Source organism: Ranitomeya variabilis, chromosome 1, assembly GCF_051348905.1.
Source record: "Ranitomeya variabilis isolate aRanVar5 chromosome 1, aRanVar5.hap1, whole genome shotgun sequence".
In the NCBI taxonomy this organism is placed as follows: domain Eukaryota; kingdom Metazoa; phylum Chordata; class Amphibia; order Anura; family Dendrobatidae; genus Ranitomeya; species Ranitomeya variabilis.
The window spans coordinates 1147555338-1147573236 of NC_135232.1; the positions used below are offsets into that span (position 1 = coordinate 1147555338).

The 17899-nt window shown below is 49.7% G+C and overlaps 1 protein-coding gene across 5 annotated transcripts in view; it reads left to right on the forward strand.

Moving 5' to 3' along the window:
- Positions 1-17899, forward strand: part of CYP26B1 (cytochrome P450 family 26 subfamily B member 1) — a 91104-nt gene that overhangs the window by 65096 nt on the left and 8109 nt on the right. For all 5 annotated transcript variants that reach the window (XM_077280340.1, XM_077280339.1, XM_077280341.1 and 2 more), the window contains one exon: positions 9356-9580. In XM_077280340.1, the coding sequence (XP_077136455.1) occupies positions 9356-9580 (225 nt within the window). The remainder of the gene's footprint in view (positions 1-9355; positions 9581-17899) is intronic.

Sequence of the window (17899 nt, forward strand, 5' to 3'; positions counted from 1 at the left end):
ATCACCAGGGGGCAGCACTGCAGGAGCCATCTGTTATCTGTCTACTATCTATCTATTATCTATTTATTATCTATCTATTATCTGTTATCTATTATCTATCTATCTATCTATTATCTATCTATCATCTATCATCCATTATATGACTATGTGCCGGGCCTGTATATGATATAATACTGTATACCGCAGACCATTATATACTGGTTCACCAGGTGGATACATTGTATACACAGTAGCAGTTGTATACAGGAGTATATACCGGGTGGATACATTGTATACACAGTAGCAGTTGTATACAGGAGTATATACCGGGTGGATACATTGTATACACAGTAGCAGTTGTATACAGGAGTATATACCGGGTGGATACATTGTATACACAGTAGCAGTTGTATACAGGAGTATATACCGGGTGGATACATTGTATACACAGTAGCAGTTGTATACAGGAGTATATACCGGGTGGATACATTGTATACACAGTAGCAGTTGTATACAGGAGTATATACCGGGTGGATACATTGTATACACAGTAGCAGTTGTATACAGGAGTATATACCGGGTGGATACATTGTATACACAGTAGCAGTTGTATACAGGAGTATATACCGGGTGGATACATTGTATACACAGTAGCAGTTGTATACAGGAGTATATACCGGGTGGATACATTGTATACACAGTAGCAGTTGTATACAGGAGTATATACCGGGTGGATACATTGTATACACAGTAGCAGTTGTATACAGGAGTATATACCGGGTGGATACATTGTATACACCGTAGCAGTTGTATACAGGAGTATATACCGGGTGGATACATTGTATACACAGTAGCAGTTGTATACAGGAGTATATACCGGGTGGATACATTGTATACACAGTAGCAGTTGTATACAGGAGTATATACCGGGTGGATACATTGTATACACAGTAGCAGTTGTATACAGGAGTATATACCGGGTGGATACATTGTATACACAGTAGCAGTTGTATACAGGAGTATATACCGGGTGGATACATTGCATACACAGTAGGAGTTGTATACAGGAGTATATACCGGGTGGATACATTGCATACACAGTAGGAGTTGTATACAGGAGTATATACCGGGTGGATACATTGCATACACAGTAGCAGTTGTATACAGGAGTATATACCGGGTGGATACATTGTATACACAGTAGGAGTTGTATACAGGAGTATATACCGGGTGGATACATTGTATACACAGTAGCAGTTGTATACAGGAGTATATACCGGGTGGATACATTGTATACACAGTAGGAGTTGTATACAGGAGTATATACCGGGTGGATACATTGTATACACAGTAGCAGTTGTATACAGGAGTATATACCGGGTGGATACATTGCATACACAGTAGCAGTTGTATACAGGAGTATATACCGGGTGGATACATTGTATACACAGTAGCAGTTGTATACAGGAGTATATACCGGGTGGATACATTGTATACACAGTAGCAGTTGTATACAGGAGTATATACCGGGTGGATACATTGTATACACAGTAGCAGTTGTATACAGGAGTATATACCGGGTGGATACATTGTATACACAGTAGCAGTTGTATACAGGAGTATATACCGGGTGGATACATTGTATACACAGTAGGAGTTGTATACAGGAGTATATACCGGGTGGATACATTGCATACACAGTAGCAGTTGTATACAGGAGTATATACCGGGTGGATACATTGTATACACAGTAGCAGTTGTATACAGGAGTATATACCGGGTGGATACATTGCATACACAGTAGCAGTTGTATACAGGAGTATATACCGGGTGGATACATTGTATACACAGTAGGAGTTGTATACAGGAGTATATACCGGGTGGATACATTGTATACACAGTAGCAGTTGTATACAGGAGTATATACCGGGTGGATACATTGCATACACAGTAGGAGTTGTATACAGGAGTATATACCGGGTGGATACATTGTATACACAGTAGCAGTTGTATACAGGAGTATATACCGGGTGGATACATTGTATACACAGTAGGAGTTGTATACAGGAGTATATACCGGGTGGATACATTGTATACACAGTAGCAGTTGTATACAGGAGTATATACCGGGTGGATACATTGCATACACAGTAGCAGTTGTATACAGGAGTATATACCGGGTGGATACATTGCATACACAGTAGCAGTTGTATACAGGAGTATATACCGGGTGGATACATTGTATACACAGTAGCAGTTGTATACAGGAGTATATACCGGGTGGATACATTGTATACACAGTAGCAGTTGTATACAGGAGTATATACCGGGTGGATACATTGTATACACAGTAGCAGTTGTATACAGGAGTATATACCGGGTGGATACATTGTATACACAGTAGCAGTTGTATACAGGAGTATATACCGGGTGGATACATTGTATACACAGTAGCAGTTGTATACAGGAGTATATACCGGGTGGATACATTGCATACACAGTAGCAGTTGTATACAGGAGTATATACCGGGTGGATACATTGCATACACAGTAGCAGTTGTATACAGGAGTATATACCGGGTGGATACATTGCATACACAGTAGCAGTTGTATACAGGAGTATATACCGGGTGGATACATTGCATACACAGTAGCAGTTGTATACAGGAGTATATACCGGGTGGATACATTGCATACACAGTAGCAGTTGTATACAGGAGTATATACCGGGTGGATACATTGCATACACAGTAGCAGTTGTATACAGGAGTATATACCGGGTGGATACATTGCATACACAGTAGCAGTTGTATACAGGAGTATATACCGGGTGGATACATTGCATACACAGTAGCAGTTGTATACAGGAGTATATACCGGGTGGATACATTGTATACACAGTAGCAGTTGTATACAGGAGTATATACCGGGTGGATACATTGTATACACAGTAGCAGTTGTATACAGGAGTATATACCGGGTGGATACATTGTATACACAGTAGCAGTTGTATACAGGAGTATATACCGGGTGGATACATTGTATACACAGTAGCAGTTGTATACAGGAGTATATACCGGGTGGATACATTGTATACACAGTAGCAGTTGTATACAGGAGTATATACCGGGTGGATACATTGTATACACAGTAGCAGTTGTATACAGGAGTATATACCGGGTGGATACATTGCATACACAGTAGCAGTTGTATACAGGAGTATATACCGGGTGGATACATTGTATACACAGTAGCAGTTGTATACAGGAGTATATACCGGGTGGATACATTGCATACACAGTAGCAGTTGTATACAGGAGTATATACCGGGTGGATACATTGCATACACAGTAGCAGTTGTATACAGGAGTATATACCGGGTGGATACATTGTATACACAGTAGCAGTTGTATACAGGAGTATATACCGGGTGGATACATTGTATACACAGTAGCAGTTGTATACAGGAGTATATACCGGGTGGATACATTGTATACACAGTAGGAGTTGTATACAGGAGTATATACCGGGTGGATACATTGTATACACAGTAGCAGTTGTATACAGGAGTATATACCGGGTGGATACATTGCATACACAGTAGCAGTTGTATACAGGAGTATATACCGGGTGGATACATTGTATACACAGTAGCAGTTGTATACAGGAGTATATACCGGGTGGATACATTGTATACACAGTAGCAGTTGTATACAGGAGTATATACCGGGTGGATACATTGCATACACAGTAGCAGTTGTATACAGGAGTATATACCGGGTGGATACATTGTATACACAGTAGCAGTTGTATACAGGAGTATATACCGGGTGGATACATTGTATACACAGTAGCAGTTGTATACAGGAGTATATACCGGGTGGATACATTGCATACACAGTAGCAGTTGTATACAGGAGTATATACCGGGTGGATACATTGCATACACAGTAGCAGTTGTATACAGGAGTATATACCGGGTGGATACATTGTATACACAGTAGCAGTTGTATACAGGAGTATATACCGGGTGGATACATTGTATACACAGTAGCAGTTGTATACAGGAGTATATACCGGGTGGATACATTGCATACACAGTAGCAGTTGTATACAGGAGTATATACCGGGTGGATACATTGTATACACAGTAGCAGTTGTATACAGGAGTATATACCGGGTGGATACATTGCATACACAGTAGCAGTTGTATACAGGAGTATATACCGGGTGGATACATTGTATACACAGTAGGAGTTGTATACAGGAGTATATACCGGGTGGATCTCTGCTGTGATTATGGGGTCACTACTTGCATTATATTAGTAGATCTTATTCCGGCCGTGTTTCCTTTGATCCTCTGGGATCTTACTCCGATATCTGCATCCTCCGTCTGTGAATGGCGAGATCTCGGTGCGGCCGTTTTCCTTGCTCCTCGGGGACATCGTCTTATCCACCGACTCCTTTTCCAACATCCCAATCTCAGTGAGTTCTGCTCCTTTCTGATACAATGGATCTCACTGCTAAGATCTCTGCTTCCAGTCAGTGAATTGTTTGGGGTCATGAGCTGAAGACACGAGTCCAATCTGTTAGATCTGAGAATCCTCTGGGATCTCGCCAGTCTGTTAGATCTGAGAATCCTCTGGGATCTCTCCAGTCTGTTAGATCTGACAATCCTCTGGGATCTCTCCAGTCTGTTAGATCTGAGAATCCTCTGGGATCTCTCCAGTCTGTTAGATCTGACAATCCTCTGGGATCTCTCCAGTCTGTTAGATCTGAGAATTCTCTGGGATCTCGCCAGTCTTAGATCTGAGAATCCTCTGGGATCTCTCCAGTCTGTTAGATCTGACTATCCTCTGGGATCTCTCCAGTCTGTTAGATCTGACAATCCTCTGGGATCTCTCCAGTCTGTTAGATCTGAGAATCCTCTGGGATCTCTCCAGTCTGTTAGATCTGACTATCCTCTGGGATCTCTCCAGTCTGTTAGATCTGACTATCCTCTGGGATCTCTCCAGTCTGTTAGATCTGACTATCCTCTGGGATCTCCCCAGTCTGGACTCTAGGCTGATGCATGTAACCTGCGCTGATACATTGTAACAAACTGCCAGGACATGACCGGAGTGCTGCCCTGTATCTCCACTGTGAGGATATTGGGTGCAGGGGCCTGTGTGTGTAAGAGTGCAGATATTCACTGACAGCAAGCAGAAAGGGAACAGCTCACAGCCCAGTGTATTCAGAAGTTACAGAACTTTTCATGTTTGTGACTATTGTAAATGCCGCCATACAGACATGATACAATGGCTCCTCATCGTTCTGATCCATGGGATCCGCATTGATCTGTGATCCGTCTGCTCGCTGATCCCTCCAGTGTGCTCAGATTGACACGTGTCAGTATTTGTGATCAGGGCTGTAATACCCCACGTGACCAATAGATGTCACCGATCATCTGTTTTCACAAGAACCAAAACAAGCAGAATCCTGGCAGATCCCAGGAAAGTGATCCACAGGCCAGATTCCTCGGATCTGCATATCCCAGGACGAGGACACAGGTCTGCTGCACCATAGGCCCGATGTGGCTCATTCTGGCTCCTTCCTTATAAATGCTAATGAGATAAGTGCCAGGTAAATGTGCGGCTCTGAGGATGAATGGGCCCTGTGTACTCATGGGGCTGAATATGGCTACAATGTAACGGCAAGATTACTGAGAAAGCAGATCTATAGATCTACAGATCATCAGCCACTCACACAGGGAGGCTGCTGTGTGTAAGGAGGCGCTCCTGGCCCCAGTGTACAGGGGCCCCGACCCCAGAGATACGTACTGCCAGGGGGAGGGGAGCATGGCCGCCACTGAGTCATACCAAGCTCACACACAGGTATACATCATACCCTCAGCTGCTGCAGAACCTCAGCATACACCTCAGCTGCTGCAGAACCTCATCATATACACCTCGGCCGCTGCAGAACCTCATCATACACTTCAGCTGCTGCAGAACCTCATCATACACCTCAGCTGCTGCAGAACCTCATCATACACCTCAGCTGCTGCAGAACCTCATCATACACCTCAGCTGCTGCAGAACCTCATCACACACCTCAGCTGCTGCAGAACCTCATTATACCCCTCAGCCGCTGCAGAACCTCATCATACCCCTCAGCCGCTGCAGAACCTCATCATATACACCTCAGCTGCTGCAGAGCCTCATCATACACCTCAGCTGCTGCAGAACCTCTTAATACACCTCAGCTGCTGCAGAACCTCATTATACACCTCAGCTGCTGCAGAACCTCATCACACACCTCAGCCGCTGCAGAACCTCATTATACCCCTCAGCCGCTGCAGAACCTCATCATACACCTCAGCTGCTGTAGAACCTCATCACACACCTCAGCTGCTGCAGAACCTCATCATACACCTCAGCCGCTGCAAAACCTCATCATACACCTCAGCTGCTGCAGAACCTCATCATACCCCTCAGCTGCTGCAGAACCTCATTATACGGGGTAGAACCTTTAAGTGAAGGCTGGCGGCTCACTGTACATGCCAGTTAACCCCTCGTCGTCTGTGCAGCGCCTCTGCGGGTTGGCGATGGGGACGGCACACGGTATTTTCCTTTTTCCACAGTCTCCATCCAAAAACAGTTGAAGGCTAAAAATACCATTTTTTTTGTATAAATTGGACTCGGGTGGAAGCGGCCGCCACATAAAGGTGGTCTTTGTGCTGCTGTGGAAATGTTGTACAAATATCTCTTTATTAATGGCACAAAAACGACTTTAATTATATTTACGTAGATCAGAAACGCGGTCCCCTGAACTGCGAGGGCTTCACAGGCGCGTCTGTCTGCCGGGCCGCTCGGGGAATGCTCTCTCTCTACAGGCAACAGAGGCGCTTAGATTACGGCCATATTTATATTATATTAACGCTTATTTGTTTTTATGATGCCGAGCGGTGGGGGAGACGACATAATGGTATGGCCCACAGAGCGCGCAGTCATTCTTCACGGACCTCTGCACTTCTTTTTTATTTATCCTAAGTCGACTGGTTCACGTAAAATAATAAATAAGATACTGGAGAAACTGTGTAGGGCCGTTTTGTAAGGTCGGTGGAGGGGCGGAGGAGCTGGGAGAGCTCAAAGGACGTCTTTCTGGAGGACCCAGAACGAAACGACGCCCGAGGGGTTCAGTCAGCACCATGTAATGCCACATTTCCCCTGTGGTGGCGCTGCTTGGAAATTGGTGATTTTCCACCAATCACAGATAATCGATGGGGAACCCCCTGCAGCTACTGCCGATATAGCCCCATGAGTCTCCTTAAAGGGGTTGTCTAGTTTTGGGGATTTTTTCTTTTACTTAATTATTTTTGCATTTGAATTTAATTAAAATTGTGTCATCATTCAGCTTTTATCGACTTTTTGCTTTTCTGCACATTTATCTTTGATGAGGTCATAAATCAGCTGAGAGGAGCTCAGAAATAAACAGATAAAAGAGCTCCCTGTCAGACCTTCATAGTGAGCTCACTGACTGATTCTCAGTAAACTCATTTTGAAGCCAGCAATAGCGCAGCGCAGGGGCTGCAGAAGACAAATTGTCAATGAAACCCACTTTGCAAAAATTATTTCTAACCGCAAGTAAAAAATAAATAAAATTGTCCCCAAAGGTGAACAACCCCTTTAAGTCCTGCAGAGATGGAATGGGAATAAAGAGGATTCCTACGTGTGGAGGGCCTGTTGCCGAGCGGGGGTGAAGCATCGTAATTTGGGAAATGGCCTACCCCTAACATGGCAGTCCCATGTAATGATGGTCTCCGATGAATGCGTTGACGTTTTGGCTTTGCTTTGGTTGAGGATCTCGTTGTCCCTCTTATTTTGTGTCGTTCTTAGGAGACCTCTTTTGAGGTACACTTATTTTTTTTAGCCCTTTTTCACACCATGTTCCTTTATCTACATTGACTATCGTATCCACAGAGTTTGATATCAAAGAAGGGGGCGAATAAGTAGCCAACGTTGAGCCAAAACGTCTCCATGTTAGATAGCGATTGTCCATACGTTGCTATCCCTCTGACTACCGTCACACATGCGAGTTCAGTTTGTCCGAGCGTGCGAGTGTTCCCGACACTGGGGCTTATTTCTAAATGATTGGACATATTGAAATCCAACATGCCTGATCCTTTTCCATTGGAGAAGCCGGACAGCCTCATACACATTTGGTGGTCAGTTTTAGTGGAATGATAATTTTTGGATAAACATATGTCTGATGTCCAGGGTGAGGGCTAGCATAGTTGACCCCTCCAGTGGGATAAGGCCCAGAAGGCTGGTGCGTACCCGTCTCTGCAGAGCGCTCATTTTCCTATTTTTCCTGCCGTGTTGACGTGGGCAGCTTTGGTCTGTTTGTGTACTTTGTCACATTACACGCCTCGTGCTGGGACAGCCGAATAACCACAACCTCAGAGGAACACTTTCCATCATTCCAGCCTGAGGTTCCTTTTGCAGAGCGTCTCCGCCAGCACCGAGTGCTGCGTCTCCTGCCCTGTGCCTGGGAAAGCTGGGACTTTCTCACTTTTAAGGAAGAGGCTCCTTTATAAGACGCCTCATCCCAGGTTCTCCAGGGTCCTGGGCTCCTAATTGAGGCAGAAACCAACTGTGGGTTTAGAGGGAAAAACCTTGTGATCATTGAGATTGCTGCTCTGTAACCTTTCACACCCGACTGCGGCTCCGTATGTGACCCCAGACAATGCACCTTTCACTATTCCGCCTGCCAGTCTGCAGAACCAGACACATCTGTTTCTCCACGTCGCCGCGACCCTTTCGTTACCAAACACCTACAGTAATTACACCATCCATGGTCGATGTGCCTGGGGCCAGCTGGCTGGCAGCTCCACCGGGCACAGTGCTGCCCCTCCGGACACAGTGCTGCCCCTCCGGACCGGCCTCATTCCCTGGGAAATGCATTAATGCGCAAGAGAGGCTTTCACTCGTAACACGGAACCTGACCCAATAGCGGAGGAGGTGTCCGAAAATGAAAAATAATAATAAAAAAATAAATAAAAATGTGTAAAAATGGTATAAATATAATGTAAAGTTTTGTATGGTATCAGTGAGTGTCAGCTCCAGGGTCCGGGCTCATAACTGGACGCTTTTTTGGCAATTTCCTGTATGTGGCAGATTATGCAGATGTTATAAAAATGGAATAATATTTATTTAATATTTAATATGACCCTTTTTTGGCAGCTCTGCAGCGCCCTCTAAGGGAATCACAATGAATCACTTTTTTGATTCCGATTAGTTACTATTTATTTGTTTACATTTTATTGTTTTTTCCCATTTTCCGGTTTCTTTCGCCCTCCGTCCTCACCATAATCCCTTTTCCATCTTTCCTCCAGGGCTCCAATTTCCAGTCCTCCAGAAGAGAAAAATATGGCAGTGTTTTCAAGACCCACCTGCTGGGCCGTCCCCTCATCAGGGTGACGGGAGCGGACAACGTCAGGAAGATCCTGATGGGCGAGCACCACCTGGTCAGCGCAGAGTGGCCCCGCAGCACCCGGATGTTACTGGGGCCCAACAGCCTGACTAACTGTATTGGAGATATCCATCGGCACAAGAGAAAGGTAGGTGGAGAATGACCGCTGCGACCATGGCCGCCCTCTTCAGTCCAGGCCGTTAGGTGACCTCACACGTTGGGTCGCTGATGGCCGATCGGTCTCTTATGTTCTCTGACAACTGTCTGATTCTTGCGGCCCCCCCAACATCATCTGTCTGGGACTAGTTAAGAAGACCTCAAAGAGTTTCATCAGCCTCAGACGACAAGGGGGTCTTTACATGGAGCATCGCGTCAGGCAGCTGCTGTAAAGCCTGAACGTTATGTGGTGTCCAGGGTCTCGTGTCCTGTGGATATATATATATATATATTACTACTATTTATCCCCAGGGACCCGTTAGCATTCTCTTGCCTTTATTGGCCATGAGATAAGTGATTGTGCCCCCCAGGTCACGGCTTAGTGGGGGCGATGCTGCTGGGAGGACCACGCTTGTGGGCAGTGGTCATTACTCCGAGATGCTCAGAGATGAGGAGTGAGTATCCGTCAGTATTATCGGGTTTTGTTCCCACCAGCAGCGGATTGTCTGCACCGTTTCTGCCCCCAGTAGGTTACTTAAACTTTTTGGAAACTACGCAGCGTGAAAACCTCACCAACATCCCATGGTGGTTCCCGAGCCTCACCGTCCAGACTGGGGCACTCCAGGGTATTCGGACACTCCTTTGTAGTATCTTATATTTTGTACATTTTCACATTACAGTTCAGTCACAATAATCCAGGGGTGTGTATACTTTTTAAAGGCACTCTGAGAGGGTGACTACTTTATTCTTCTGACACACATTCAGACAGGCTGCGGTGAGCAATAGTTCGCTGCGATGGGTCGCTGCGGTGGCGATGATTCGCTGTGATGGGGGCTGAGGTGGGCGATGGGTCGCTGTGATGGGGCTGCGGTGGGCACTGGGTCGCTGCGGTTGGTGATGGAGGCTGCGGTGAGTCGCTGCGATGGGTCGCTGTGGTGGGCGATGGGGGTTGCGGTGGTTTGCTGTGATGGGGGCTGCGGTGGGCGATGGGGGCTGCGGTGGGCGATGGGGGCTGCGGTGGGCGATGGGGGCTGCGGTGGGCGATGGGGGGCTGCGGTGGGCGATGGGGGGCTGCGGTGGGCGATGGGGGGCTGCGGTGGGTGATGGGGCTGCGGTGGTTTGCTGTGATGGGTCGCTGTGGTGGGTGATGGGGGCTGCGGTGGGTGATGGGGGCTGCGGTGGGCGATGGGGGGCTGCGGTGGGCGATGGGGGGCTGCGGTGGGCGATGGGGGGCTGCGGTGGGTGATGGGGCTGCGGTGGTTTGCTGTGATGGGTCGCTGTGGTGGGTGATGGGGGCTGCGGTGGGTGATGGGGGCTGCGGTGGGCGATGGGGGGCTGCGGTGGGCGATGGGGGGCTGCGGTGGGCGATGGGGGGCTGCGGTGGGTGATGGGGCTGCGGTGGTTTGCTGTGATGGGTCGCTGTGGTGGGTGATGGGGGCTGCGGTGGGTGATGGGGGCTGCGGTGGGCGATGGGGGCTGCGGTGGGTGATGGGTCGCTGCGGTGGGTGATGGGGGCTGCGGTGGGTGATGGGGGCTGCGGTGGGTGATGGGGGCTGCGGTGGGTGATGGGTCGCTGCGGTGGGTGATGGGGGCTGCGGTGGGTGATGGGGGCTGCGGTGGGTGATGGGGGCTGCGCTGGGTCGCTGCGGCTGCTCCTCAGTCTTTTCTGGGCTCAGTGTGATATATTTTCTCTGCACTGACACACTGTAACAAACTGTCAGCGGGAGATGTGTGCTGCTTTGCTCCCTGGGGATTGTCTGGACTGGATACAATTGTTGCGAACCCTCAGCTGTGAGAAGGTCACATTATCATTGTGTCATTGCCGCCCATCAAGGGGTAAAACCGATGAGTAGTCTCCGACCTTCTCCCCGCAGCCGCCCGGTGTGACTGTGTGTAGATGGGGGGAGTCCCGGACCTGTCTGCACGTGACCCGGGGGTCCGGGGGTGTAAGGAGCCCGAGCTCACAGCATAAGCCCCAGCCATGAATGCAGGAGAGGAAGGTGGGGGGCACTGAAGGGGTTAATCGCAGAGGTTTCCCCGGTAGTCCCCACTGAGTTTGCTGGCAGCGGCCGCACAATAGCCGCCCCCCTCTATACGGCTCCCGGTGGCGGCTGCGCTACTAGCGGCACGTGCGGCCTGAACTGCAGTAACCCGGAGCGGACCCGCCTCACCCTCCGCTTAAGGCGGCAATAATCCCTCCTGCGCAGCCGCCGGGCGCCTATTTATATCCCGGCAGAAAACCTCCACAGCTCCGCCAAAAAGCGTCATAGAAACAGTCCTGTGTCAGAGGATCCCTGCCTGAGAAAGAAAGATTGCGAGGAAGGAGGAGAACCTCCCAGAACTTCTCCAGAACCTCCCAGAACTTCTCCAGAACCTCCCAGAACTTCTCCAGAACCTCCCAGAACTTCTCCAGAACCTCCCAGAACTTCTCCAGAACCTCCCAGAACTTCTCCAGAACCTCCCAGAACTTCTCCAGAACTTCACAGAACTCCACAACCTCCCAGAACGTCTCCAGAACCTCCCAGAACTTCTCCAGAACCTCTAATAACTTCTCCAGAACTTCACAGAACTCCAGAACCTCCCAGAACTTCTCCAGAACCTCCCAGAACTTCTCCAGAACCTCCCAGAACTTCTCCAGAACCTCTAATAACTTCTCCAGAACTTCACAGAACTCCACAACCTCCCAGAACTTCTCCTGAACTTTTCAGAACCTTTCAGAGCTTCCCCCAAACCTCCCCAGAATTCCAGAACTTCTGCAGAACTTGTCCAAAACCTCCCCAGAACCTCCTCAGAACTTCCCCAGAACTTCCCCAGAACGTCTTCAGAACGTCTCCAGAACCTCTCAGAACTTCTCCAGAACCTCTGTAGAACTTGTACAAAACGTTCCCAGAACCTCTCCAGAAATTCTCCAGAACATCCCCAGAATTTAATCAGAACCCCCAATAGCTTCTCCAGAACATCTCCAGAACAGAACTTATGCAGATCCTCCCAGAACTTCTCCAGACCTTCCCCAGAACATCTCCAGAACTTCCCCAGAACTTTTCCCGAACCTCCCCAGAACTTCTCCATACCTTCCCATAAACTTCTCCAGATCCTCCTCAGAACCTCCCCAGAACTTCTCCAGAACATCTCCAGAATCTCTTCAGAACTTTTCCAGAACCTCTGTAGAACTTGTACAAAAGTTCTCCAGAAATTATACAGAACCTCTGTACAGCTTGTCCAAAACGTTCCCAGAACCTCTCCAGAAATTCTCCAGAACATCCCCAGAATTTAATCAGAACCCCCAATAGCTTCTCCAGAACATCTCCAGAACAGAACTTCTGCAGAACCTCCCATAACTTCTCCAGAACCTCTGCAGAACTTATCCAAAACTTCCCCAGAACACCAGATCCTCCCAGAACTTCTCCAGACCTTCCCCAGAACATCTCAAGATCCTCCTCAGAACTTCTCCAGAACCTCTCCAGAACTTCCCCAGAACTTTTCCAGAACCTCCCCAGAACTTCTCCATACCTTCCCATAAACTTCTTCAGTGCCTCCTCAGAACTTCCCCAGAACCTCCTCAGAACGTCTCCAGAACTGACGTTACACATCAGCACAATACACACTGCTACATAGTGCAGAAGGACACGGCGTGTGCCGGGGATAGTAGCAATCTATAATATAACGCTGGGAGCGTCACTCTGTCCGAAGCCTTTATAGACTGCGCAAGCGCAAGCGCCGGCGCAGTCTGGACCCCACAGAGCGACGCTCCCAGGAAATCGCGGTATGCGTAAGCACTGAACGCACACCGCGATCTCCAACGGAGAAGCAGGGACGAGCCAGGAGGGTGAGTATGCAATATTTACCTGTCCCCCGTTCCATCGATGCCCGCCGCTCCGTCCTCCACATATTCTACCTGTGACGTTCAGTTCAGAGGGCACGATGATGCGCTTAATGCGCGCCGCCCTCTGACTGAACAGTCACAGCCAGGATGTGGAGGATGGAGCAGCACGCATCGATGGAACGGGGGACAGGTAAATATAGCAAGTGCCGGGGGCCTGAGCTAGCGGCGACTCTGGCACCTGACCCCCACAGCGCTCAGGCCCCCAGCACTCGGCACCCAGCACAGCCGCCCGCACTCACCAGAGCCGCCGGCACTCAGCACAGCCACGCACAGCCGCCCGCACTCAGCACCGCCACGCACAGCCGCCCGCACTCAGCACCGCCACGCACAGCCGCCCGCACTCAGCACCGCCACGCACAGCCGCCCGCACTCAGCACCGCCACGCACAGCCGCCCGCACTCGGCACCGCCACACACAGCGGCCCGCACTCAGCACCGCCACGCACAGCCGCCCGAACTCAGCACCGCCACGCACAGCCGCCCGCACTCGGCACCGCCACGCACAGCCGCCCGCACTCGGCACCGCCACGCGCAGCCGCCCGCACTCAGCACAGCCGCCCGCACTCAGCACAGCCACGCACAGCCGCCCGCACTCGGCACCGCCACGCACAGCCGCCCGCACTCAGAACCGCCACGCACAGCCGCCCGCACTCAGCACAGCCACGCACAGCCGCCCGCACTCAGCACCGCCACGCACAGCCGCCCGCACTCGGCACCGCCACACACAGCGGCCCGCACTCAGCACCGCCACGCACAGCCGCCCGAACTCAGCACCGCCACGCACAGCCGCCCGCACTCGGCACCGCCACGCACAGCCGCCCGCACTCGGCACCGCCACGCGCAGCCGCCCGCACTCAGCACAGCCGCCCGCACTCAGCACAGCCACGCACAGCCGCCCGCACTCGGCACCGCCACGCACAGCCGCCCGCACTCAGAACCGCCACGCACAGCCGCCCGCACTCAGCACAGCCACGCACAGCCGCCCGCACTCAGCACAGCCGCCCACACTCAGCACAGCCGCCCGCACTCAGCACAACCGCCCGCACTCAGCACAGCCACGCACAGCCGCCCACACTCAGCACAGCCGCCCGCACTCAGCACAGCCGCCCGCACTCAGCACAGCCGCCCACACTCAGCACAGCCGCACTCGGGCAGTAGAGCCGGAGAGAGAAAGATGGGAGCAACATATGGCAGAATGGAAACAGGAACAGGCAGAATGGGTGCAGCACATTACAACAGAATGGGGGCGCAGGATGGGAGCAGCACATGGCAGGATGGGAGCACCACATGACAGAATGGGGGCACGGGATGGGAGCAGCACATGATAGAATGGGGGCACGGGATGGGAGCAGCACATGATAGAATGGGGGCACGGGATGGGAGCAGCACATGATAGAATGGGGGCACGGGATGGGAGCAGCACATGACAGAATGGGGGCGCGGGATGGGAGCAGCACATGACAGAATGGGGGCGCAGGATGGGACCAGCACATGACAGAATTATTGCGCACGATGGGAGCAGCACATGACAGAATGGGGGCGCACACATGACAGGATGGGGGTGCAGGATGGGAGCACATGACAGGATGGGAGCAGCACATGACAGAATGGGGGCACACACATGACAGGATGGGGGTGTAGGATGGAGCAGCACATGACAGGATGGGGGCGCAGGATGGAGCAGCACATGATAGGATGGAGACCATATACCAATATAAATGCTCGCCACCCGGGCGTAGAACGGGTTCAATAGCTAGTGAGTTTATAACGATAATGTCATGGCCGGTGGTTGGGCCATTTATAAATGATATTTTTTTCTGCTAATCTGGTACAGAGAACGTTGACTGATGACTTGTGTGGGAATCCTTACTCCCGGGGCCGGCGTTGCATGGCGTCTTACATCACATTGCACAATTTTCCGTGTAAGTTTCATCTATGTTCGGGGCTCCGTCAGCGTCCTAATGGCAGCTCAGCCTCGCAGTGATGGGTGGAGGACAATGCGTCATAGCAAAAGGACAAAGTGTTTTCTTGGCGAACACAAAATTCAACTCTAATGTCTATTCTGTGCCCTGTTCATCTAAGTAATCATGCAAGGAGAACAGAGCGCTGTACTATAGTGATCAGAGGAGAGCAGGGCGCTGTACTTCAGTGATCAGAGGAGATCAGAGCGCTGTACTATAGTGATCAAAGGAGATCAGAGCGCTGTACTATAGTGATCAGAGCGCTGTACTATAGTGATCAGACGAGATCAGAGCACTGTACTATAGTGATCAGAGGAGATCAGAGCGCTGTACTATAGTGATCAGGGGAGATCAGAGCGTACTATAGTGATCAGAGCGCTGTACTATAGTGATCAGAGGAGATCTGAGCACTGTACTATAGTGATCAGAGGAGATCAGAGCGCTGTACTATAGTGATCAGACGAGATCAGAGCACTGTACTATAGTGCTCAGAGGAGATCAGAGCGCTGTACTATAGTGATCAGACGAGATCAGAGCACTGTACTATAGTGATCAGAGCGCTGTACTATAGTGATCAGGGGAGATCAGAGCGTACTATAGTGATCAGAGCGCTGTACTCTAGTGATCAGAGGAGATCAGAGCACTGTACTATAGTGATCAGAGGAGAGCAGAGCTCTACTATAGTGATCAGGGGAGATCAGAGCGTTGTACTGTAGTGATCAGACGAGATCAGAGTACTGTACTATAGTGATCAGGGGAGATCAGAGCACTGTACTATAGTGATCAGAGGAGATCAGAGCGCTGTACTATAGTGATCAAAGGAGATCAGAGCGCTGTACTATAGTGATCAGAGCGCTGTACTATAGTGATCAGACGAGATCAGAGCACTGTACTATAGTGATCAGAGGAGATCAGAGCGCTGTACTATAGTGATCAGGGGAGATCAGAGCGTACTATAGTGATCAGAGCGCTGTACTATAGTGATCAGAGGAGATCTGAGCACTGTACTATAGTGATCAGAGGAGATCAGAGCGCTGTACTATAGTGATCAGACGAGATCAGAGCACTGTACTATAGTGCTCAGAGGAGATCAGAGCGCTGTACTATAGTGATCAGACGAGATCAGAGCACTGTACTATAGTGATCAGAGCGCTGTACTATAGTGATCAGGGGAGATCAGAGCGTACTATAGTGATCAGAGCGCTGTACTCTAGTGATCAGAGGAGATCAGAGCACTGTACTATAGTGATCAGAGGAGAGCAGAGCTCTACTATAGTGATCAGGGGAGATCAGAGCGTTGTACTGTAGTGATCAGACGAGATCAGAGTACTGTACTATAGTGATCAGGGGAGATCAGAGCACTGTACTATAGTGATCAGAGGAGATCAGAGCGCTGTACTATAGTGATCAGAGCGTTGTACTATAGTGATCAGAGGAGAGCAGAGTGCTGTACTTCAGTGATCAGAGGAGATCAGAGCGCTGTACTATAGTGATCAAAGGAGATCAGAGCGCTGTACTATAGTGATCAGAGGAGATCAGAGCGCTGTACTATAGTGATCAGGGAGATCAGAGCGTACTATAGTGATCAGAGCGCTGTACTATAGTGATCAGAGGAGATCAGAGCACTGTACTATAGTGATCAGAGGAGATCAGAGCGCTGTACTATAGTGATCAGAGTGCTGTACTATAGTGATCAGAGCGTTGTACTATAGTGATCAGAGGAGAGCAGAGTGCTGTACTTCAGTGATCAGAGGAGAGCAGAGTGCTGTACTTCAGTGATCAGAGGAGATCAGAGCGCTGTACTATAGTGATCAAAGGAGATCAGAGCGCTGTACTATAGTGATCAGAGGAGAGCAGAGCGCTGTACTATAGTGATCAGAGGAGAGCATGGCGCTGGACTATAGTGATCAGTGGAGATCAGAGCACTGCACTATAGTGATCAGAGGAGAGCAGAGCGCTGTACTACAGTGATCAGAGGAGATTAGAGCGCTGTACTATAGTGATCAGAGCGCTGTACTATAGTGATCAGACGAGATCAGAGCACTGTACTGTAGTGATCAGAGGAGATCAGAGCACTACTGTAGTGATCAGAGGAGATCAGAGCGTTGGACTATAGTGATCAGAGGAGATCACAGATCTGTACTATAGTGATCGGGGAGACAGAGCGTTGGACTATAGTGATCTGAGGAGATCAGAGCGCTGTACTATAGTGATCAGTGCGCTGTACTATAGTGATCAGAGGAGATCAGAGCGCTGTACTATAGTGATCAGAGGAGATCAGTGTTGGACTATAGTGATCAGAGGAGATCAGAGCGCTGTACTATAGTGATCAGAGGAGATCAGAGCGCTGTACTATAGTGATCAGAGGAGATCAGTGTTGGACTATAGTGATCAGAGGAGATCAGAGCGCTGTACTATAGTGATCAGGGGAGACAGAGCGTTGGACTATAGTGATCAGAGTAGATCAG